The sequence below is a fragment of the Xenopus tropicalis genome, chromosome 3, assembly GCF_000004195.4.
Source record: "Xenopus tropicalis strain Nigerian chromosome 3, UCB_Xtro_10.0, whole genome shotgun sequence".
NCBI lineage: Eukaryota > Metazoa > Chordata > Amphibia > Anura > Pipidae > Xenopus > Xenopus tropicalis.
The window spans coordinates 58930957-58954822 of NC_030679.2; the positions used below are offsets into that span (position 1 = coordinate 58930957).

The window sequence follows — 23866 nt, forward strand, 5'->3', positions numbered from 1 at the left end:
ATTATTAGAAGAAAAAAAATTCAAACATAAGCAGCATTTCTGAAGTCATGCAAAGTTTCTTCCTGCAGGCAACTTTGCTCGACTTCGGAAAATCGAAGCGATGCAAAGGCCTTTCCAGTTGCAATTAATACTATTGCCGGTGGAAAGGCAGTTCAGAGCGGTTAGATAGATCTCTCGTGGCATGGGACATCAGCCTTAGCTTTGTTCATCCCAATTTATACTAGAATTGATGTTTATCTAGACCAGGGGTGTGTTAATCACATAAGGGGGCCAAAATTTAAAACATAGGCTAAATGTGCGGCCAAATTTTTTATTAAGATACTGTACGGTCAGGCACGGTCACAGTGCAGTCAGGCGATTGGTGCTGCACAGTCACCAGGGGCCACATAAAATAGCCAGATGGGCCGCATTCGGCTTGTGGGCCTTGTGTTTGACACGTGACCTAGACTGAACAAATGGCTGGCAGACTGGCTGCTAATTAAACTTGTACTTAATAAATTGCATGTTTTCTAAAGCATTAATTGCTGTTCAGGAATACTAGAGGAAGTGGGGAATTTTTTAATGAGGTCTCATGTTCTTCTTGGTAAAGGAAATAAAATCACCCCTTGATTGTTTAAACTCACATACTTATAATCACAAAGGGATACAAAAAATGCACCAGCTGATAAATAGTCTAAGGTGGCACCACGTTAAGTTTAAACTTGCATGCAATGAATGCAATATGAATGGCAATTAGTGTCTATTTGTGTCATTTGGAAGTTGTAATGCATGCAATTTCATATGTATTTGTATTAGAAGGGCACAATTTTTGGAGGGCAATGTTAACAGCATTAGCATCCAATTTGCTTGATGTGTGTCAATAGTGCCTATTAACAAAGCTCACTAGTGGAACCTTGGAACTCCTACCACATCCAAGCTAGTGGTAATTAAACATTTTATAAATAAATGTTAATAATAATAATAATAATCTTGTAGATTGTAAGCTCTTTTGGGCAGGGCCCTCTTCACCTCTTGTATCGGTTATTGATTGCTTTATATGTTACTCTGTATGTCCAATGTATGTAACCCACTTATTGTACAGCGCTGCAGAATATGTTGGCGCTTTATAAATAAATGTTAATGTAATGTAAAATGTACTTGTATCTATTCATGCACTTCCATTGAAAGGATAATTGGATGTGAGCTTCCCTCCCTCCAGGACATCTATAGGAAGCGGTGCCTGAGGAAAGCGGAGAGGATCATCAAAGGCTATCACCCCCCCCCATTTCTTCGGAAGTTGCCCGAATTTAGTAGCTATCCCCTGTTCTCCCATCCCCCCTGAATTTCGGGCATGCATGTGAAGTAAGCATTTGGTGACGTCATTTGATGCACATGCACAGGTAGAAATTTTTGACTTCAGCTGCGATTTTGCATATACGCGTGCTGTCACTTTCAGAAGTGTGTGTGACACGCATGATGTCACTTCCGTGTTTTGCCAAAAAATTTCGGCAGTGTGCTGACGCACACCGCATTTCCCCCCGGGTAGCAGTGTTGGCATGTTGACAGTTCTGGCAATGTATGAAAATCACTATTGGTTCGATGTTTTATTTTGTCAAAACTTGCACATTGTGCCAAAACTTAGCATACATATGCTATAAAAGGGCTTTAAAATATAGATGAGATCTGAAGATAAGCCTTGGCAATAATTTACCAAAATGTACACAAACTTTCTCCTATACGCTTAGCAATCATATAGGTAATTAAGTATCTCAAAAATCCACTTATTTTTCAGAGTGCCAGATCATCTAAATACCATGGTGATGCTGTTTATTGTAGATAAACTAAAAATCATTATTAATGTTCATAAACAAATATCTAGCAATCCTTATGTGCAGACTTTTCAATTAAATTGTCATTGGAGTACTAAAGCCTAACTAACGAAGAATGCTACAAATGTTGCCCATTATGTTTGGGGCTCCTGTACTAGCCCCAGGCACCCACAGCCCTTTAGCAGGGGAGATCTGTGCCCCCAAAGGTGCCCCCAGCAGCCCCCCATCTTCTTTTCTGCTGATTTCCTGCACATGCTATGTGCTGCTGTCACTTACTGAGCTTAGGGGCCGATGCAGAATATACTATATATACATACCTTCCAACATTTTATTGAGAGAAAGAGGGACAAAAATATGTGACGCGAGTAGTACGGCAAAAATGTTTTGGCCACGCCTGCTTTGTGACCATGCCCCCACATGCCACACCCACTTTACATGCCCCAGATGTGCCAGTATAATCACTAAATAAAAAGAATAAAGGACATATTAACTTCAAACGTGCCAGTATGACTACATTAAATTGATAAAGGCATATTAACCCCAGACATGCCAGTAAAATTACTAAATGAAACTGATAAAGGGCATATCAACTTCAGACATGCCAACAGTTCTGTGCATTTTCCAAAGTTATAAACAGGGCCAATTCCAGTGGTACATAAATCTATGTTATTTCCTTCCATTATTAATCAGTTGAAAGAAAACAATATTAACGTACCACTAGAATTTCTAGCCATATTAACAAGGCCAGCCTAAGGTTCCCAAACTTATAAGGGCCCCTTTTAAATGTCTGCTAGATTTTATGAACAGATCAGCGATACCTCTGTCTTTTCCTGCATGCTATGCTCTGCCAGAAATTCCCAGGAGTGAGAGATATATGTTAGGGGTGGAAAGGTGAAACTGCCCAGCACACTCTTCTGCCTGATAAAAGACAGAGCGCACCCTCAGCCCCTGACCTGGGTGAGCAAGACCAAGGAGAGGAATGCGAGCCAAGATTTAAGGGGAGCAGAGCAGGCTCAGCAATCAATTAAATGGCAATGCTGAGAAGCAGGACATCTAACAATGAATCCGGGACAGCAAGAAGTGCTATAAATATCGGGACTGTCCCGCTGAAAGCGGGACGGTTGGGAGGTATGAATATAGGGTATATACTGTATGTCACTATATAAGGCTAATTGGTAATTAATACAGGTAATTACTACATGGCAGCACAGAAACCAGTGCAATTAGCATCAGAAATTAACAATCAAACCGGTAACTTCACTCTCTATGACAGGTTAGCCTCATTTTCTGCTTGATAATTAGAGACAACCTGAACATTGCTGTTATTGTGATGCTGAAACTTTAGGTTGGTGCAGCAAGTTTTTACACATATTCATTTTTAGGTTTTAGTTCTCCTTTAATCAGTCTTCAATTGCTACATAACTCTGCAGCCTCTGTTAGAAATCTTAATAAACATTACAATAAATTATCTCCTGATGCTACAAATTGTGACCACTTTTTCAGTGTCTATTGTATGCCACTTACACCAAATCACACTTATTTGGATTTACTCCATTCAAACTGGCTGCTAGTTTTTTATATATTCATACTCCCACAGAACTCACTGTTCAAAAGTATTAACTCTTCAGGCCTGGAAAACATTGCAAAAGAGCAAACTGTAGGGAGCACCACATGCACTTAGAATGTGCAAAAACTGACAGGTTGTGCTTTCTTCTTAGACTTATGACCATGCCAGAATATAACAGTAAAGTCATAGCACTCACCACTTCTTTGTTGTGCAATTAGGGCCACCATCAGTTAACTTTGGGGGCCCATACAAGTTATTTATATGGGCCTCCCATGAACACAAGTGGGCAGTGCTAACATTTTCTTTTTTTTTTTTTCAAATAACTTTTTATTAATTTTCAGGTTTTTGGGGGTACAGAAAGAAAAGGAGGGTTAGGGTAAAGGTAAGTATTACAGTTTAAAGACATATAGATAACATGACATAACACAGTGATTTTGCATTCTCATGATATTACTGTTATTGCAATTGGATTTAGAGACAATTTTTCACAGTAAATAGTATATTACTCAGACATAAAAAAGATGTTTCTTATATAACACTGTATATCTCTACTATATTTTGATTTTCTTTGGAGTTGCAACTCATAGATTGGAATAACATACGTTCTTTAACTGTTTTCTATGTATTCAGTCCATAATCTCCAATTTTGAAAATGTTTCAGTATATTTCCGTGTCTGTACGCAATAGATTCTTCCATGTTTTTAGACTCTTCAAGTAGGTGCGACCATTCAGCTATTGTCGGTGGTTCTGTATCCTTCCATTTTCTTGGAATAATTGCTTTAGCTATAGTAATAATATACTTAATCAAAGGATTGGAGATTATGTCCTTTTTTTTTGAATCATACAATAAGAGAATTGATATAGAGTTAAGTTCTAATTCTTTTGGGAAGATTTTTTCAATAATCTTTTGAATAGAATCCCAGTATTGTTCTAGTTTTTTACATTTGTACCATAGATGTTCGTAAGTCCCTATTTCTGAGTTGCATCTCCAGCATATATCAGTTTCGTCAAACATTTTTTTTAATTTAACTGGGGTCATATACCACCTGGATAGTAGTTTGTAATTAAATTCTTGTATCTTAGTTGATGTGAATATTCTAGAGTTATTATGACATATTTTTTCCCAATTTTCTGCTGTTAAGTTAATGTTGAGGTCTTTTTCCCATTTTTCCGCAAATGGTGGTTTAATATCGTGTTTGGCTATCAGTTTTTTATAGAAAAATGATAAAGATCTCGGAAGATGGGTATTCTTACTAATCAGATTCTCAAACCAGGTAAGTTCTCTTTCTAATTTTGTTATTTGCAATGTCTGAATATATTCTTTTATTTGTTCATATAAATATATTGAGAGGTTAGATTTTTCTTCAGTTATAAAATGTATTTTTTCCATTGGTAACATTTGATTTTTTTCCAAAAAATCCTTTATTCTAATAGTTTTTTTTTTATTTGTTGTCCATAATCTGAGTAACTCATTTTCTATACCTGTTTTAAACTCCAAATTGTTTAATGCAGTGCTAACATTTTCACCATGCCCCTTGGATGTGTAATATAAAAAGCTGATGTTACTCTGTAATAAGCAGTTCATAAGAGTTCCAATTAGTAACGTGCTAATTTAAGGTCAATTCACTGGAGGCCAATGGAGTTTTTCCTAAATTTAAACCCTACACTTTTTTCTGCCCTTGTTCTTGCTGTCATTTCTTTATATGGATCTGAGTTTCTGAATAAGTTACATAAACTGCGTAAATTTAGGAGCCCGACGATCTTGCTGCGGGGCACAATAACTAGTCAGTAGTAGTTCATAAAAACAGTAAAAATAATTTGTGTGCTAATAAGTCTGTATTTTAACTGGGGTTTATACGTACCGTATATACTCGAGTATAAGCTCAGTTTTCCAGCCCAAAAAATGTGCTAAAAAAGGAACCCTCGGCTTATACTCGAGTATATATGGTAATTGTGTCCCACGAAGCAAAGACTCTTCGCCTGTTTCTCTCCATATCAAGGCTGCAGCCTTGCGGGGGGGGGGGGGGGTGCGCTCGGTGCACGCAGGCACGGGGGGGGGTCAAGTAATCTGGCGCTGCCAGGAAGCAACATGTTGGTGGAACATCTTTACATTCAGAATTGTCCTGTTACTTATCAAGCTGTTTTGGAGAATGCACATGTGCGCTCTGCTCAATCAAGCATTAACCTCCTCTTACATGGATGAAAGTTCAGAAATATATACAATTACAACGAGGAACATTTTAGGCAAACTATTCTCACCCCCATCCACTGGACAATATTTACCTAGAGCTTCTGACAAATGTAAATCGCCGGTGGGATGGCATACTTGGCGATGCGATTTCAGTGAAATCGTGGAAGTTTCCTCTCAAGGCCACGTATGCCATCCCACCGCCGATTTACATTTTTGTTGGTGGGATGGCATTTCGGGGAGATTAGTCGTGGGCGAACAGGGAGATTTGTCGCGGGCGACTAATCTCCCCGTGTGCCAGAGCCCTAAAGGTGCCCATACACACACTGATATTATCATACATTTGTCGTGGCGTGACTAATCTCCCCATCAGCCTAAGGCTGATGCCACACGTGGCGTTTTTACGCTGCGTTTTTTTTCAGCCTAAAAACGCCGCACAAGCCACACATGGCGTTTTTCAGCCTAGTACTGGTGACGTAAGCAAATCCCGTTGCCATGGTGCTAATAGTGTGAAATAGCAAAAAACGCAGCGTATTTCCGCTAGGTCTGGCAGCTGCCTTTGCGTATACATAGGAATAGCTTGCTTTGCAAGTACTGGCGTATTTCAGCCTACGCTTGAAAAATCCATGCTAAGGCGTTTTCTAGCGTATTTACGCTTTGTGTGGTTTGCCTCGAGTCTTTTCAAGTTATTGATATGGATGATGATTTCAGGCGTTTTTCAGCCGCCGAAAATACGCAGCGTAAAAACGCTACGTGTGGCATCAGCCTAAGAAGCAGTGACTTGCAAAGCTACATTTGAAGCTTTCTGTGATACATTTCATATTGTGTTATGCTTCTCAAGACCCTGTATTTTTGACTTACAATAAAGCAGCCATTTCTGCTAACCACCTAATATCAGAGTCTAGTTATTTAAAATAAGGTTCTGGTAGGTAAAATTACCAACAGATCTTTATTCTTCTCTGTGTATATCTTATTTGACTGTAAGTCAGGGTGAGTATAGCTTTGGAAAACTGCCCAGGCAGTAACTATGGGAGTGGCTGAAATAAATTAAAAATAGCAATAGTTTCCAGTGGAAATAAACATTTGTTGTAGAAGTTCAGACTGGAAACGTTTATTAATCAGAAACTTTGGTACTGTGGTGATGTGGATGACATTTCAAATATAAATACATTGTGAAATCTATATCTGTGTCTCCAAATAATTATATCTACATATAGCCCTGCATAAATGTCAGAGAGAGAACAAGACTGACCAAATTTCCTGACACTACTTTAGCTTTAGAAGCTGCTGGCTGTTTTGCAGGTTAAAAATAATTTATATAATGTAAACAATAAGGCTAGTGCCACATGGGAAAGATTCTCGGTCTGCATTTAAACACAGGCTGAGTATCCGCCCATACACTTAAGAAAATCTGATTGTTGTGGCTGCACCCAGAGCCATTGCTTTGGACCAGGTGCAACCACACTAAGCAGAATTTGGCAACTGAAAACTGAGCAATACATGCATTTCAGTCTGTTTAAGCAAACAATGTTTACAGCATAACTAGGGAGGTAATACATAAGCTGTATTAACAGAGGCATAGAAGTTTATTCTTTCACTTTACAGAGTGCTCATAAGGCCTCCATCTAGAACATACCATTCAGTTTTGGTCTCAGACGGGACATTATTGAGTTAGAGAGAGTCCAGAGAAGGGCAACTAAGCTGGTAAAGGGTATGGAAAGTCTCAGTTATGAAGAAAGACTGGCCAAGTTAGGAATGTTTACACTGGAGAAGAGGCGCTTAAGGGGTGATATATATGATATAAATGTATTTATAAATACATAAGGGAATCATATAATAATCTCTCTAAAGCTATTTACCAGTAAGTCCTTCCAACTGACAGAAGGCAACCATCCCTGATTTGAAAGGAGGTTCCATCTAAATACAGTGGCTTGCAAAAGTATTCGGCCCCCTTGAACTTTTCCACATTTTGTCACATTACAGCCACAAACATGCATCAATTTTATTGGAATTCCACGTGAAAGACCAATACAAAGTGGTGTACACGTGAGGAGTGGAACGAAAATCATACATGATTCCAAACATTTTTTACAAATAAATAACTACAAAGTGGGGTGTGCGTAATTATTCAGCCCCCTGAGTCAATACTTTGTAGAACCACCTTTTGCTGCAATTACAGCTGCCAGTCATTTAGGGTATGTCTCTACCAGCTTTGCACATCTAGAGACTGAAATCCTTACCCATTCTTCTTTGCAAAACAGCTCCAGCTCAGTCAGATTAGATGGACAGCGTTTGTGAACAGCAGTTTTCAGATCTTGCCACAGATTCTCGATTGGATTTAGATCTGGACTTTGACTAGGCCATTCTAACTCATGGATATGTTTTGTTTTAAACCATTCCATTGTTGCCCTGGCTTTATGTTTAGGGTTGTTGTCCTGCTGGAAGGTGAACCTCCGCCCCAGTCTCAAGTCTTTTGCAGACTCCAAGAGGTTTTCTTCTAAGATTGCCCTGTATTTGGCTCCATCCATCTTCCCATCAACTCAGACCAGCTTCCCTGTCCCTGCTGAAGAGAAGCACCCCCAGAGCATGATGCTGCCATCACCATATTTGACAGTGGGGATGGTGTGTTCAGAGTGATGTGCAGTGTTAGTTTTCCTCCACACATAGCGTTTTGCATTTTGGCCAAAAAGTTCCATTTTGGTCTCATCTGACCAGAGCACCTTCTTCCACATGTTTGCTGTGTCCCCCACATGGCTTGTGGCAAACTGCAAACGGGACTTCTTATGGTTTTCTGTTAACAATGACTTTCTTCTTGCCACTCTTCCATAAAGGCCAACTTTGTGCAGTGCACGACTAATAGTTGTCCTATGGACAGATTCCCCCACCTGAGCTGTAGATCTCTGCAGCTCGTCCAGAGTCACCATGGGCCTCTTGGCTGCATTTCTGATCAGCGCTCTCCTTGTTCGGCCTGTGAGTTTAGGTGGACGGCCTTGTCTTGGTAGGTTTGCAGTTGTGCCATACTCCTTCCATTTCTGAATGATCGCTTGAACAGTGCTCCGTGGGATGTTCAAGGAATGTTCTTTTTGTAGCCTAAACCTGCTTTAAATTTCTCAATAACTTTATCCCTGACCTGTCTGGTGTGTTCTTTGGACTTCATGGTGTTGTTGCTCCCAATATTCTCTTAGACAACCTCTGAGGCCGTCACAGAGCAGCTGTATTTGTACTGACATTAGATTACACACAGGTGCACTCTATTTAGTCATTAGCACTCATCAGGCAATGTCTATGGGCAACTGACACACCCCACTTTGCAGTTATTTATTTGTAAAAAATGTTTGGAATCATGTATTTCGTTCCACTTCTCACGTGTACACCACTTTGTATTGGTCTTTCACTTGGCATTCCAATAAAATTGATTCATGTTTGTGGCTGTAATGTGACAAAATGTGGAAAAGTTCAAGGGGGCCGAATACTTTTGCAAGCCACTGTATTTGGAAAGGGTTTTTTACTGTGAAATTTTGGAATTCCCTCCCTGAATCAGTCATACTGGCAGAAACATTATATAGCTTCAAGAAGGGGTTGGGTGGCTTTTTAGCAAGTGAGAAGTGAAATACCGGGTTACTGGAGACAGCTCTTACTACAAGCTGATCCAGGGACTGGTCCGAATCTTGCCAAATTTTTTCCTCCTCTGAGGCAAATTAGAGGGGTTTCAGATGTTTTTTTTTGCCTCCCTCTGGATCAACTAGCAGTTAGAGCTGCCTCAGGGATTCTAGCCACCTGAGGAGGCCAAATTGATGCCGCCCCCTCTCTGCACTAGAAGAGCCAAAAATCCTATTTAAAAAACTGAATATCGGCTCTTTAACTTTACCAGGAGTGGCTTTATGCCTCTCCTCGTAACTTGCCAGGCGCTGCTGCCTGAGGTAGGTTTCTCATCTTGCCTCATGGCAGCAGCACTCCTGATTAAGATTGAACTTGAAGGACGTGTGCCTTTTTTCAATCTAAATTACTATGTTACATTTCTAAGCAAAATAGACTTTAGTTGCCTCGCGAGGCAATTTCGTCGATTTGCCGAAATCGCCTGCGCAGTGTGTGCCATCCCACCGGCAACTTACATTTTCGCCCGGTGGGATGGTAGTTCGGGGAGATTAATCACCCGTGACAAGAGAGATTTGTCGCGGGCGACTAATCTCCCCGTGTGCCAGAGCCCTTAGAGCAGTGCTGTCCAACCCCCTCTGTGTGGCCCCCCACCTGTCTGGCTGCTTTGATGGTTTACCTTTGTGTAAGCTTTTAATGGTATCAGTACTGAGATTAACTGGCCCTCTGCATGGTTCACACCTCAAATTCAGGCTGTAAACCCCTGTATTGTTTAAACATGTAATCCCCTGTGTTGTTTACACTTTTTAATCCCTACATTGTTCACTCTCTGCATTGTTCACACCTCAGGTTTAGACAGTAAACCCTGCATTGTTCACCTGTTCACACCTCAGACAGATTGTAGGAGCAGAAGAAACCCACAAATAAACCCTGCACACTGTAAAAAACATATACTGAGGTGGCACTGCAATTAAAAAGTTTTTTAATATATAGTTATTGTGCAGACTGTAGGAGCAGTGCCAGCATTGTGTCTTTGTATGCTGCCTGTGTGTGCCACATTCTGCCTGCCCTATGCTGCCTCCCCGATATGACATCCCACTGGCGAAAATGTAAATTGCCGTTGGGATGGTATATGCAGCGGCGCGATCCGCATCGCCGCGTATGGTTGTGTTGACCATTTTCCATCGACAGGTTTGCTTTTGTAAGTAATTGTTACTTGAAGTTCCTAACCCTGACTGTTTTTCCCACCTGATTGTTTTTCCAACCTGACTGTCCCTTCTCAGCCTGTCAGTTATAGCTTCTAATGCTAATGGACTCCTGGTGCACAAATATGGCAGCCTCCTTATAGAGGAACATAGGGGATCAGATAGGTATTGTAAAAGCTTTGGGCAAATACATTTAAGGCAAAATTATAAAGCTCATGCAAAGACAATGTTATGATATATTTAAAAACAGATACATTTCTGGTGTCAGTATCTCATTAAACCCACTGTATATTATATAAAGGATTATTACTTTTTTAAAGGGACAGTAACACCAAAAAATGAAAGAGTATAAAAGTAATTACTATATAATGTAAAGCTGCCCTGTACTGGTACAACTGGTGTGTTTTCCTTAGAAAGACTACTATAGTTTATATAAACAAAGCTTCTGTGTAGCCATGGGGGCAGCCATTTACAGAAGAAAAGGCACAGGTTACTTAGCAGATAACAGATAAAACCCCATTATATTCTACAAAGCTTATCTGTTATCTGCTATGTGCCTGTGCCTTTTCTCCTTTTTCTCAGCTTCAATGGCTGCCCCCGTGTTGACACAGCAGCTTATTTATATAAACCATAGTAGCATTTCTGTTGCAAACTTACCAGTTTTACCAGCGCAGGGCAACTGTACATTATATTTTAATTACTTTAAAACACTTTCATTTTTTGGTGTTACTGTTCCTTTGTGTTTTCTGTGTGCAAACTCTTATTCTATTTAAAATTAATGTCAGGGAGATTAGCCACCCTCAACAGCGAAGATTTATCACGGGCGACTATTTCCCTGTGTGCCACTGCCCTAAGGAGCTAGTTTCCACCCCCCCATGCATAAAAATCTTCACAGGGGCCCAGTGTGCACAGCAAAGCTTCCCCTGCCATGCCGCGGCCTCTGGTCACACCAAGGTAGGAGTAGATGGTAGAAAACTGTTGGGACCGAATGGAACCATTGGAAATTGTTATCTTCCCAAGTAATAACCAACAACAACCCATATGATGGCAGTTCAGAGAACCCTAGAACCATATTTAAACTGTACCTTCAATGATCTCACAGCATGAAATTCTTACTCTAAAAAGACCACAGTCACATGGACTTCTAAACCAATCCCCCCCAACTGACCATACTTTCCACCCTAACTAACTAGTTAACCCCCAAATCTCTCTTTACTCAATCTATGTTACTCTCACTACCTTCTTACATATTGCCTTTTCAGTTCCACTTTATCTACCTGCTGTAGTCATCCAAGTGATCTCGACCCGTTACTTGTATATCTATTTTTAAAGGAGAAGGAATGCCTAAGTCACTAAGTCACTTTCTCACAGTAGGTGGGAAAAAAAGGTAGAAAATGAATGTTTGAATATGGTTTTTAAGAGTATCTTATAATTTGTTGTGCACATGGAGGTAGGAGACCTAGGCTTGCCATATCATAATGAATTTATGTTGTTTTCCTGTGCGTGAGGCGGTAATTTCCTCCATTAAGGAATATATCATTTACGCTAGCCATCTATTCTTCAAAGGCTGGGGCGTTGGTATCCCTCCAATGTCATGGTATTAGGATTCTTGGTGCCAGTAATAACTGGAGGAGGAAACTGTGTTTAAATAAGTGGACTATCAGTATGGTAGAGTAATATTACCTGGGGGTAATGAAGATCTGGCATCCCAGGATCTCCTGACATGTTGACTGCACTTTATTCCAAAAACTATGTAGGACTGAACAAGACAACAAAATATGCGAAACAGACCCTGTGCCCTTAAGGCATTTCCAACATTTAGGGGCTGATTCACTAAAGATTGTTAAGGCTTAAAGGAGAAAGAAAGGTAAAAACTAAGTAAGCTTTATCAGAAATGTCTAAGTAAATACAGCCATAAGCACTCACAGAAACGCTGCACTGACTTCTCTGTCAGATTTCTTGTGTCTGTAATTCATGTGCCAAAGACACTCAGCTTTCTGCTCTCTGCTCTCTCCTGCTCCCCCATCCCTCAAAAATGCTAAGAACTCACTCCCCCACCTTAGGAATGTGGATCTGAGCCAATCAGCAGGAAGCTTCATCATAGTCTTACTAACTGAGCATGTACACCTGGCTTGCTTTTGGTGCAGGAGTGAGGCATTATGGGAACTTTCTTTACACAGCTCAGCGTTTTTTCTTCCTGTTTGGCTTCTGATCATCTGAATGGGAGAAATATGGGGAGACTTAAGGGCACTATTGAGACAATTGAAGGTATGCCTGCAGCTTGAGATGAACTCTTTATTAGCATTTCCTTCTCCTTTAATGCATAGTTTTATGCGTTAAAAAGTGTTCGATAATTAAGTACCGATTCATCAAAGTCATTTTGCATGTTTTACTACTCTTATTGCATGCACAAAAATCCTGACTATCGCAAAGCGTTATTTCCATCGCATTGAGCTAATTATCGAATAGAAATAATACTAACACATAATTCACAGACATATTTGAAGCGTTAAAAGCATAAAATGTGGCGATAATTACTGCGAAACTTAACGCCTCCCAGGAGTAAGCGTTACTAAACAAAATTGCAGCTGGTGATTGTCTGTGGTGACAAGATGGAGTTTGCAGTCGGATTTTTTCAAGTATGTGATTGCCCTAGAGTGATGCATCCTCCAGTTATCAGGGAAATGGTAATTTTCAGAATGGTAGTTTTCAGAAAGTAATGGTTACGTGTGTAATAGCGTGCGCTAATATCGGGTGCTACGAAATAACGAATAAATATATTGCATGCTTTAAAATAATGCTTAAAAATATGTTGCCAGATAAATAACGACAATTACATCGCTTCTTAATTCAGATAAGTGTCCTTTTAGTGAATCGATCTATAATTCTCAAAATATAAGAAGTGAAGTAACGCATGCTATAAATATAACTCGTTTTTTCGGCCTTTAGTGAATCGGCCCCTTAGTGTCTGGGGTTCAATGCATTCTAAACAACTTGGTGTCGGTGTCCTGTACCATATAGAATTTTGTAAGAATTCTTCTGATACTTGTTGCTTATAGAGCATTTCACTATTAATCTGAGAATCTCTCCCATTCTTCTTCTTGCAGGTTTAGTTGGAGTTCATCTTCCCAGAAGCAGACAAAGTAAGGTAAGTCTGAATAATTTTTTTGTATTATCATCTTATAGAGTAGTGAAATCAAATAGTTTGGGAAGGCTTTCATATCACAAAGACTTTCAGTCAGTTAGTAGTCAGTTTGTTTGTAAATAATGTTGTATTTGATGGTATCTCTAACGGTCGTGTTTGTCCCATAAGCAGCTTCTAAATTTAAACTGGCACTTACTTGTGTCTCCAGGAATTAACAAATGTTGGTTCAAATATAGAGACGACTTTTAAAAAATGTAGTGGATGTGACAAACATTTTTGTTGCTTTACCATAAATCCAGTGCGAATCAGATTTCTTTGCAGAAGGCACTGGTGAATCTGTACAATCTTCCCTTTTGAGAGCCTGAAATAATTTTTGGTATAGTCATAGAGATATTATTAAAAAAAGGTCACAGGCGGAAAGAGTGTGTCTTTTAACATTCTTAGATCAGGTACCTGACAAACAACATTTTTGAGATTAACCTTTTAATGGAGAGCAGAAGCAAACATAGGCTATTAGACTAGAAAAACAAGCCAAACAATCTAGTGGAAACTAGGTCAACATTCTCTTTTTAAAAGATCATAAACATGAAAAAATGAATATGTTTTAAAGAATCTAAAGTATAAGGTGACGTTTAGCAAGTGCAAGAGCACTCTCTTTTGCAAAGCACTTGCACACCCCTGCCCAGGGCCGCCATCAGAACCTTTGTAAAATTAAAGTGGCCATACACTGTAAGATCCACTCGTCAAAGAGCTGATGCAGTCCCCAATCTGATGGAAAAATCAAACCTGCCAAATCGAGATCTAGCCGATTTTAGCCAGATTTTGTTTGGGAGGAGCAAGCTTTAAACAAAATACAATGGACATGACTGGAAATAACACTCTGTGTGAGTAACAGAGCATTTCAAATACTGTTTTTATTGCAAACAATGAGAACCGCCACAAGTAAAACACTTTGGTCACATACAAGGTGGTTAAGGGCCCTGCCAGATGGGGCACTTTATTTCCCTTTGGAAATCTCTTCTCCCCCAGGCAATAAAGTGCCTAGCAATACATCCACCACTAGATTCACTTGAATCATAGCATGCAAAACACTTAACATGTGATGATACCAGGTAAGGATGAAAATTCCTTTTATTACATTTTTGTGTGATTTCCTGGGATTGCTGTATGTAAAGTGTTTTACATGTGGTGATTCCAAAGGGCGTGAACTGATGCAATTTTTGGGTGTTTTGTGGCCCACGGGAAAGGATATTTCCCAGCGCCCCATTTGTCAGGCAGTAGAGTTGATAGTACTGGATCTTATCATTATTGTGGTGAATTCCTTGTCTGAGGGGTAAATTGAAGCAACTTACCACACATCACTTTACCTTGGTACAAAGCTTCTTCATACCAGTAGTTACTGCCTGAAAAATTACATTATTCATGATATTATAATTTACAGTATTGTAACTGTGGTATATTATAGATCGCATTCACTTACCTAGACACAGTGAGTCATGCAATTTCCAGCACAATCGACATGTTTTCTTCCCGCAATACTTGTGTTTCTCCCACAATTCTGGCACTGGTGTGGTGCAAACGGGAGATTCTTTTGCCACAATTGCCAGGCGTCATTTCCAGGGTTCACTGTTCGAGTGATGTGTGTGCCATAGCCTTTTGGTGCAAGTGTATTCTGCCTTAATGAAGGGTACTGAGGGAACCCTGAATCTACCATCTAGTCAGGAGATGGCAGCATCTTCAGGTTTTCACTGTGTCAATAGGTGAAGCAGCACCTGATTCAAAACAGAAAGCAAGAAGGACTGAGTGGCGCTGAGTACGACGATACAGAAGTGCAAGGAGCGCATTTCGACAAAAGTAACTTTAATAAAAGTGGTTTTACTTGCAACTTTAATATACAGTTTTTATGGAACACAACGTCAGTAAAAAAAAGTGTCTGTGAAAATATGTTGGAACCATGTTGTATAAGTTATTAAGTCTACTGACTCTCACAAAAATATATTTAGAAAAGTAAATAATTATTACAAAATCTTTAAAGGTTCAACTTTTTGTTAGGGCTTCATACTTTTGATAATGCTGTCACTGATAATCAAGATACACAAGATCACAAAAAAAAATAACTTTTTTTGATGACCTTCATGGTTTTTTGTCCCCCTTTTGGTGAGGGTCTGGGGCTGGTGCACCTGGACCACACTACAAGTTTAGTGAGTTATTGTTTACAGTATTTGTTTTATACTGTGGTACCGTGCTTTACGTCAGTTTTGGACTGGGATTCAAATTGGTATTTTAAACAGACCAAGACCCAAACAGCCCCCCAGAGGCCCACTAAATAGTGACAATCTATGGCAGGGGTCGGGAACCTTTTTGGCTGAGTGAGCCATAAACACCACATATTTTAAAATGTAATTCCGTGAGAGCCATACAATGGCCGACGGGAGCTAGGCCAAAGCCGAGGCCTCGATTTGCGGCTGCCTGTGGAGGACGATGCGGCTTCAGGCCCGTTCGCCTGCGGATGCTGGGGGGCAAGGTAGGGTGGGTGTCATCTTTAGCTGTTCAATATGGCTTGTTAGTGGTATTACTAGAGGGCAACGTAGCCCAGTGCACAGCTGGCTTCTCTTTGTAGCCCCAACAGAGACATATTGGCCACCTTTTATTTTCAATTCAAGCGTGAACTGTCACAGGTTTCTGCTCCAATGTCCCTCTCAGTTCCCTGGGCCCTGGTTCAAGTGCAACCCAGTAAGGATGCCGGATGCGGAGGAGGGAGTGGCCTATGCTCGGCGGATAGAAGACGTATTCTAAGGCTTAGAACACGTCTTCTATCCGCCAAGCGCAGGTCACGCCCCCCATTATTTTTTTTTATTAAAGATTTGGCAGCGAGCCAGATGCAGCCATCAAAAGAGCCACATCTGGCTTCCGAGCCATAGGTTCCCTACCCCTGATCTATGGCATGTTTCAGCAGCCTGGCAGAAGCCACAGGGCCTGATTTATGCTCCAATATATTTTTTTCTGTCAGGGTTGCTTACCCCAGAAACCAAAGAACACACTTACTGTGCTAATACTCTTTTGGTATCATTCTTTATTTTTATTGCTCTTCATTTTTACTGCATCTTTCCTCTTCTATTCCTCATCTGTTTTGATTTCAACAGCACTCACAGCTGCACAGGAAAGCTGCAGAACAGAATAATTTGACAAATTTAAAAATAACACACAAAAAAAGATGCAAGTTGCCTTGCAATTCTATTGTCTACACCAGGGGTAGGGAACCTATGGCTCGGGAGCCAGATGTGGCTCTTTTGATGGCTGCATCTGGCTCACTGCCAAATCTTTAATAAAAAAAATAACGGGGGGTGTGGCCTGCGCTCGGCGGATAGAAGACATGTTCTAAGCCTTAGAACACGTCTTCTATCCGCCGAGCACAGGCCATGCCCTCCTCCGCATCGCATCCGGCATCCTTGGCACCCACCCTACCTTGCCCCTGCGCTCGGCGGATAGAAGACACGTTCTAAGCCTTAGAACACGTCTTCTATCCGCCAAGCGCAGGCCACTCCCTCCTCTGCATCACATCCGCATGCAGCATCCTTGGGACCCACCCTACCTTGCCCCGCAGCATCCGCGGCCAAACATATTGTATGGCTCTCATGGAATTACATTTTAAAATATGTGGTGTTTATGCCTCTCTCAGCCAAAAAGGTTCCAGGACCCCTGGTTTACGTGCTACTAAAACATGTAGGTGTTGATGTCATTTTAATAGAGATGGGCTGACCCAGAACCAAATTACCTAGTTTCAAATTAGGCCACTGCACTTTTATTGTGTGAATGAATCACTTTATTTTTTATGATGATGAACATGGTTATCAGTATTACATATTTCATTTAACTGATATTAATCTGTACTGCTTGAATGATTATGCTGAACATGGTCATCATGGTATTTAGCCATACCCGTTTGCCCAACCTGCCCGCTGTTTACAAGCAACAAAATTATCTTGCTACAATAGCAGGCTGGGCGCCTGAGGCACTGCCATTGTTGTAAAGAGCGTCTGCAACTATTCTAAACTTTGTAGGATGACGTGAGTGTTGACTTTTGTCTCTCGTACACTTCTTTGCAGTTAACCCAACCCATTCAATGAACCAGATGACTTCAATTGGGAGACTGTGACCGCTGATGCAAATAGAAAACTCCCAGCAGGCGGCGGCAAAGTGCCGGGTTGCGCTATGTGCGGGACTCAAGGAGGGGTAATAGCCGCTGCCCCAGTGCAGTGTTTGTGGTGAAGTAGGAAGGGCAGCCCGGGGGTGGGAGAAGAGCACACGTAGGTGAGAGAAAGTTTCGGTGTCGGTAAGATGAGAAGATAAAAAGCCATGTGCACTTCCTGGTGATTACTGAGTGTTTCCAGGACAGCGGGACAGTAACGAGGATGAACTGGGTAATGTTGGGAGCTGGGACTAACGTTTGCTCTTTGGGGACTTGCTGTTTACACTTCTCTTTCTCTAACTGGTCTTTTCTCTAGCATGTCATGGCAATACTTGGGCTTTGTTGTTACTATAGGAAACGTCTGCTGAAACAACGCTGGACCTTTTCATTAAATTAGTGAAGGCTTACTCCCAACAGGAAACATAGGGCCATGGCATGATACTGCTCCATGTATACTGTATGTGTGTAAATCCAACAAGGGGGACATGTAATTATAGCCAGTTAATTGCAAACATTTGCTTTCATATGAAGACGAGAAGAATGAATTGTAACAAAGACAGCGTGTTTTTTACCCCATAAACTTTTTTTTTGTTTGTAGCATAAGTGACATGTTTGTGCACAAACCATGTATGACAAGGGGACCCTAGGGGTTCAGGTGTGATTCTGCTGTACCCCAATTCTGTGTAGCGGCGCAAGTGAATGTATTGTTACTGCAATTTAGAAATATCACTCTTAGTAAATAAGCACTACTATATTTATTTAACCGACGGATCACTTTACTGGTAGTTTTTATATTCAAGGGAACAGAAGTAAGCTAAAGTTGCCAATATATGGGACAATATGTCTGCATACTTTCCGATTGGCAGTCTATTGGCCCATGTATGGAACCCAGCAGATGACCTACCTGGGCAGAATCTGGCAAGGGGTTGACCAAACAGGGACCTTTATTGAACGTGATGTAATATTTTTATGATTAATATATTTGATTGTGTGTGCTTTTGTACAGTTTTTGTCTACTTTTGTTTGTCTGCGACTTTTATTTTTAGTTCTGACATTATATATATTGTATTCCCACACAATAGGTTCATTTTATCAGGAGCCAGTTAGCTTGCCTGTTTGGAAACCAACATGCATACAGGTGGGACATACAACTCCTGGCAGTTGGTTGCCAAGCTGGAATCAAATTCAGGACCCTTACACAATAAGGCAGAAGTGCTAACCAATGAGTTAACTGTGCTGCCCACAAAAGTTTCAGTGATTTTAAAGGTACAGTAGAATTTAGGGGACCAGAAAAAAATTGTGTAAAATCATTATGGATGGTGGGGCCAAAAAAAAAAACGAGTGAACTAAAATCAGGGTTTGCAAAACCTACTCTTTTATAGCAGTTTATGGGGTGACACCAAATTCCCCTAAATTGCCCCACAATGGCAGCAGCCTGACAACAGTCATGTAAATACTTGTCATCAAACTTTTTGGTAAAAAATATTTTATACACAATATGACACCATATTAAAATAGATACAACATCATTACCTATATAATAAGCAAAATGAGAAAAAAAATCAAGACCCCTAATATTCTAACTTTTCTTTTACCCAGCAGGTTGTGATATGCTGTTTCCTTCTGGGAGTTACCCCTGTTTTGTGTACTCTGGATTTTAACTATCATAACAATAAAGCCGTGGAAAACTATTTGAAGGATATTAATAATAACTACTCATCAATAACTTATCTTCACAGTATTGGGAGCTCAGTGGCAGGTAAGTGGAACAGAATATTTGTTGCTATAGTATATTATGTTATTATCTTGCGGAAAAGCATGTTGTCAAGTCCAAGGGCTTAGAGCGGGACCAGTCTGATGATGAAGTTGCCTCATCGAACAAATTACACTGCAGCAGAATCCTGTACCTCGGAAGCAGAGGGGAGTTTGTTTTTATGCAGGCCCCAGGTATCTAAGGGCTGATGTACATACAAGCCTCAGTGCTACTGACATCCCCAGAATAATTGAGATGCCCCCATTAGATTTAATTTGTTATATGTATTGGACAGAGAAAGGTGATTTTAGACATTTTATTATTTTTAATAGTCTAGACGTGATCTCTTTAAAACACAGACTTGACTATTCCAGAATGTGATCAATCAAATACTCAATGCACACCTACTAACCACAAAAAGGCAGCAAATGGTATGTTTAACATATAATGCTCTTTATATGGAAAATATTCACAAAACAGTAAATACAGTTACAATGCATAATATACATACCACCAGTTGGACAAAATGTAATATACAGAAAAAGCAGACACTTGTGGATTGAGAAAACCAACGTTTCGGAACACAGTCCTTTGTCAAGGGGATTCTGTTTCTGCTTTAGCAATTGTGGTGGGCCCTCCAAAACTATTTGTTTGAATTGTATTCCAGAATGTGATGTAATGACTCGTAGAACCTTCTGACTGCCCAGTGTTTTCTATGTGCAATGGTTTTTATGTGGAATATTTTCAAACTTCTCTATCCATGAAGGCTATCTGTGTGTATATATATATATATATATGTGTGTGTAGTTCTTTTATATAACAATTACAGAGGACAAATTTCATGTGCAAATGTATTTTAATTATTAGGCAATAAATCTAAAATATATGTAACTGTGGCTGTAATCATTTGGATGCCAACTTTCAGTTTGCCATGGCTTAGAATTTTATGTGAAATTAGGATAACTTTTTGATGTAGGATTCAATATTAGAAGGAACTATTTAAAGGGCACCTATCACCCCCATAGCAATGGAATGGGCTATTTTTTTTTTTTTTTAAATATTGTTTCCCCCAACCAGAGTGTGGGTTCCATTACCCCACACCTCTGGTGGGACAAACAATATTGGGGTGATAGGTGCACTTTAAGCTTTTGTAAGCATTCAAACAGTTCTGTGTCTGAAAACAAGCCACTATTCTAGATACAGTTGCTAGAAACTTAAGCTGTCTCACAGTATTTATTATTTAAATGGTAGAACAAAAGCAGTCAATTTTATGTATCTTAAGTCATTTGACATAATGTTCATATAGTAGCAGTCTTATCTGATACAAGATGAGTAGCTTTCTTCCTGATTCAAATTAGTTAAATAGTAAAGAAAGGCATGACATGATATGAATGGCAATAGTCACTTACACAAAGACACTATTTTTGGAATGCTGTAGTGAATATTGTCTTGTGACACAAAGAAAATCATGAAAAGGCAGGACTGGAGTTTAAATATAGTAAGTGACAGATTTCAAGTTTTTGCATCAGTTTAAGTTTATTGTGGCAAAAATCTCATATTCAGGTTTTCTAATCTTCTAGATTTAATAAACCCCAAAAAACTCAAACTTAAATTAAAAATTCTGCATCTAAATGTAGGATTTCACATAAAAATTACTGGGAGACAGGGGCTTATTTATAGGGCCTGGGAAGTGACATCAGTTCCTATAGAAGTGATGTCACATACAGAGTAAGTAAAGTCACACGCAGCATGCCTTTACTAGATACCTTTACATAGTATAACTTTTTTCAGTCCAATGTCTGGTGTGTCTGCGTTGACTTGGGTTCAGACACACGGAGCAGATTTAGACACCAAAATGCACAAGTGCACACTTTTGTGCCTTCACTCCGTGTGTCTGCATCTAGGCCAAAGCAGTGTCTCTGGCTGCAGACACACCAGAAAGTGCTCTTATCTGCAGGCGGATTCCCAGTGCAGTCTTGCTCTAAGGTAAACAATGCTGCCTTGAAGATTAGCTACCATTTGAAACTTCCTAAGGGCTCTGGCAAACGGGGAGATTAGTCGCCTGCGACAAAACTTTCTGTTCGCGGGCGACTAATCTCCCTGAGTTGCCATCAGTTGCCATCCGGTAACTCGCCGGTGGGATGGCACACACGGCGGCGTGATTTTGGCAAATCGCCGAAAATGCCTCGCGAGGCAACTTCGGCAATTTGCCGAAATTGCCTGCGCAGCGTGTGCCATCCCACCGGCGACTTACATTTTCGCCGGTGGGATGGCAATTCGGGGAGATTTGTCACGGGCGACTAATTGCCCCGTGTGCGAGAGCCCTTATAATGAGGAATCATTCCTGGCCCCAACATTTGAACAGGGAAACCCTTGGCTCAGCCATTTTTATTAAAATAGATCTTGCATTAAAAATAGCCTATATTTAAACTTTAAAAGATTATGGAACATTTAGATGAGGAGAAAATGTACCGTTTAGTAAATATGTCCCATATTTACTAAAGGGTACATTTTCTTCTCATCTAAATTTGTTTTAAGATTGCACCAATACATCAGGCATACTTTCAAGGTGACACTGAATTTTAAAAAAAATTATCAGATGCCAGGTAGTAGGACGCAAGGTGTAAGCCATTGATGTATGTGGGATATTAGCATCTAGGATATGAAGTAGATTTTAAAAATCAAAAGTGGCTGCTATATCTCTATGCTTATAGTTTGCCTGCATGGACCTGGCAAAAAACCTTTGGCAACAGTTTGTGCCTTGTTACATTGGGTTTACATTTGTTTTTTTATAAGTTGATGACATCATGGCAGCAATTCACTTTTGGCAAAAATGCACCAAAGTTTAACTATTGCCCTTTAGTATATATGCCCCATAACATGTCTTTGCTGTTTCCTATTTATTTATATTTTATATTCATTCGTATTCAAACTGAAAAGCTCCAGTGTTAGGGATAATAAAAGCTTTGTGTTTAATGAATAGGAGGTGACAGCGTTGGTTTTAGAAACTTCTGAAACACACTGGTGAAGAATATGACCCATGTCTATAAATGGAGTATTTCGTTTTTTATAAATATGGTATTTGTTACTTTTAAAAGTTGATCAAAAGAAACTGTTCAAACTGTTTTTGGCTACTTTATATAGGGTCTCAGAGGTGCTTTGTCCAGAATCTGATACTTGGAATATGAAAACAGTAATTTTATCTTTATTTTTAGTAATGTTGGCAGTGGTTGGGGAGGGGGACATGAGAGAGTGGGTGAATGAGAGAAATTAATATTTAATTAAATTAAAAATGTGCCCTAAGGCAACAGAGGGCCTTACTAGTGTATATTTTCATGATTATATGAGCTTCCATACTGCTTGCCCTGACAAGCTGATTGAAATGGAAAAATGTTTGCTTTGATTTAATTAACAATATCAGACATAGGAATAACCTTGTTTTCTTTTTATTTATGAACATGGCTTTCAGTTACTTGTAATGCAATGTTTTTATCATTTCTTTGAAACTTAAAAGAGCTATATAGCTAAAGTTAAACAATGTTATAAGAACACAAGTGAGGTACTTAAAACACTGTTTTAATTCAGCATAAAGGCATGGTTTGCAAATCGTTTTAGATTCAATGCTAGTATTATTTCAGCATTTTGGCAAGCTAAACACATATTACAGAGCTGTTTTTGTTTGGGCGCCAGGCAATTTTTAAGTCTTTAAGTTTGTGATTGATTCATCAACCATTATGGGGCTATAATGAGATTAGGAAAAAGTCAGAATATTACATAGTCTGAAAAGGGGAAAGTTTCCTTTGAATATGTTTCCTCTTAAGGCAACTTCAGGAAACTTCTGCAAATCGCAGCAAATCATATGCCAATCCCACCGGCGATTTACATTCTTGCTGGTGGGATGGCATTGCAGGGAGATTAGTCGCCCGCAGCAACAAAGATTTGTTGCGGGCGTCTAATCTCCCCGGTGTGAAGACACACAGAGCAGCTACTTTTTCACTGCTACTAAACACCAGAAAATACCCTGCCATAGACAATACTGAGATATGCCTCTGCTAAAACACAAGTAGAGACAATTATCAGTAAATGATCAGCATTGTCTATTTTAATAGCCACTAGTAGCTCAGAGTGTCTTCACCCTAAAAAAACAAAACACTTTCTACATCACATTCATCCTTTTTATTTTTATTGAAGAATAAAGTTATTTCTATTTATGATGATTCATCATAGAAGTTCCTAAATGGCACTGGCTCCTCTGCTCTTAGCCTGCACTTTTTTTGCAGGCTGAGAGATGTGGATCCACTCCCTTCCCCAGCTCCATTGATGTGCACTTAAATGTACAGCTTCCGCTTGCGTGCATGCACACGCAGCAGAGAAGAGGTTGACCCAAAAATGCGACTCCAGGCATTTTTGAGCGGAA

General features: G+C 39.9%; 1 protein-coding gene across 4 annotated transcripts in view; it reads left to right on the forward strand.

Moving 5' to 3' along the window:
* The first annotated feature begins 17697 nt into the window (after positions 1-17697).
* cpm (carboxypeptidase M) overlaps positions 17698-23866 on the forward strand; it is a 38240-nt gene continuing 32071 nt past the window's right edge. Inside the window, exons 1-3 of one of the 4 annotated variants that reach the window (XM_012958933.3) lie at positions 17698-17928; positions 18779-18962; positions 19296-19455. In XM_012958933.3, coding sequence (XP_012814387.2) covers positions 18825-18962; positions 19296-19455 — 298 coding nt within the window. In that variant the 5' untranslated portion in view covers positions 17698-17928; positions 18779-18824. 4 annotated transcript variants of the gene reach the window in all.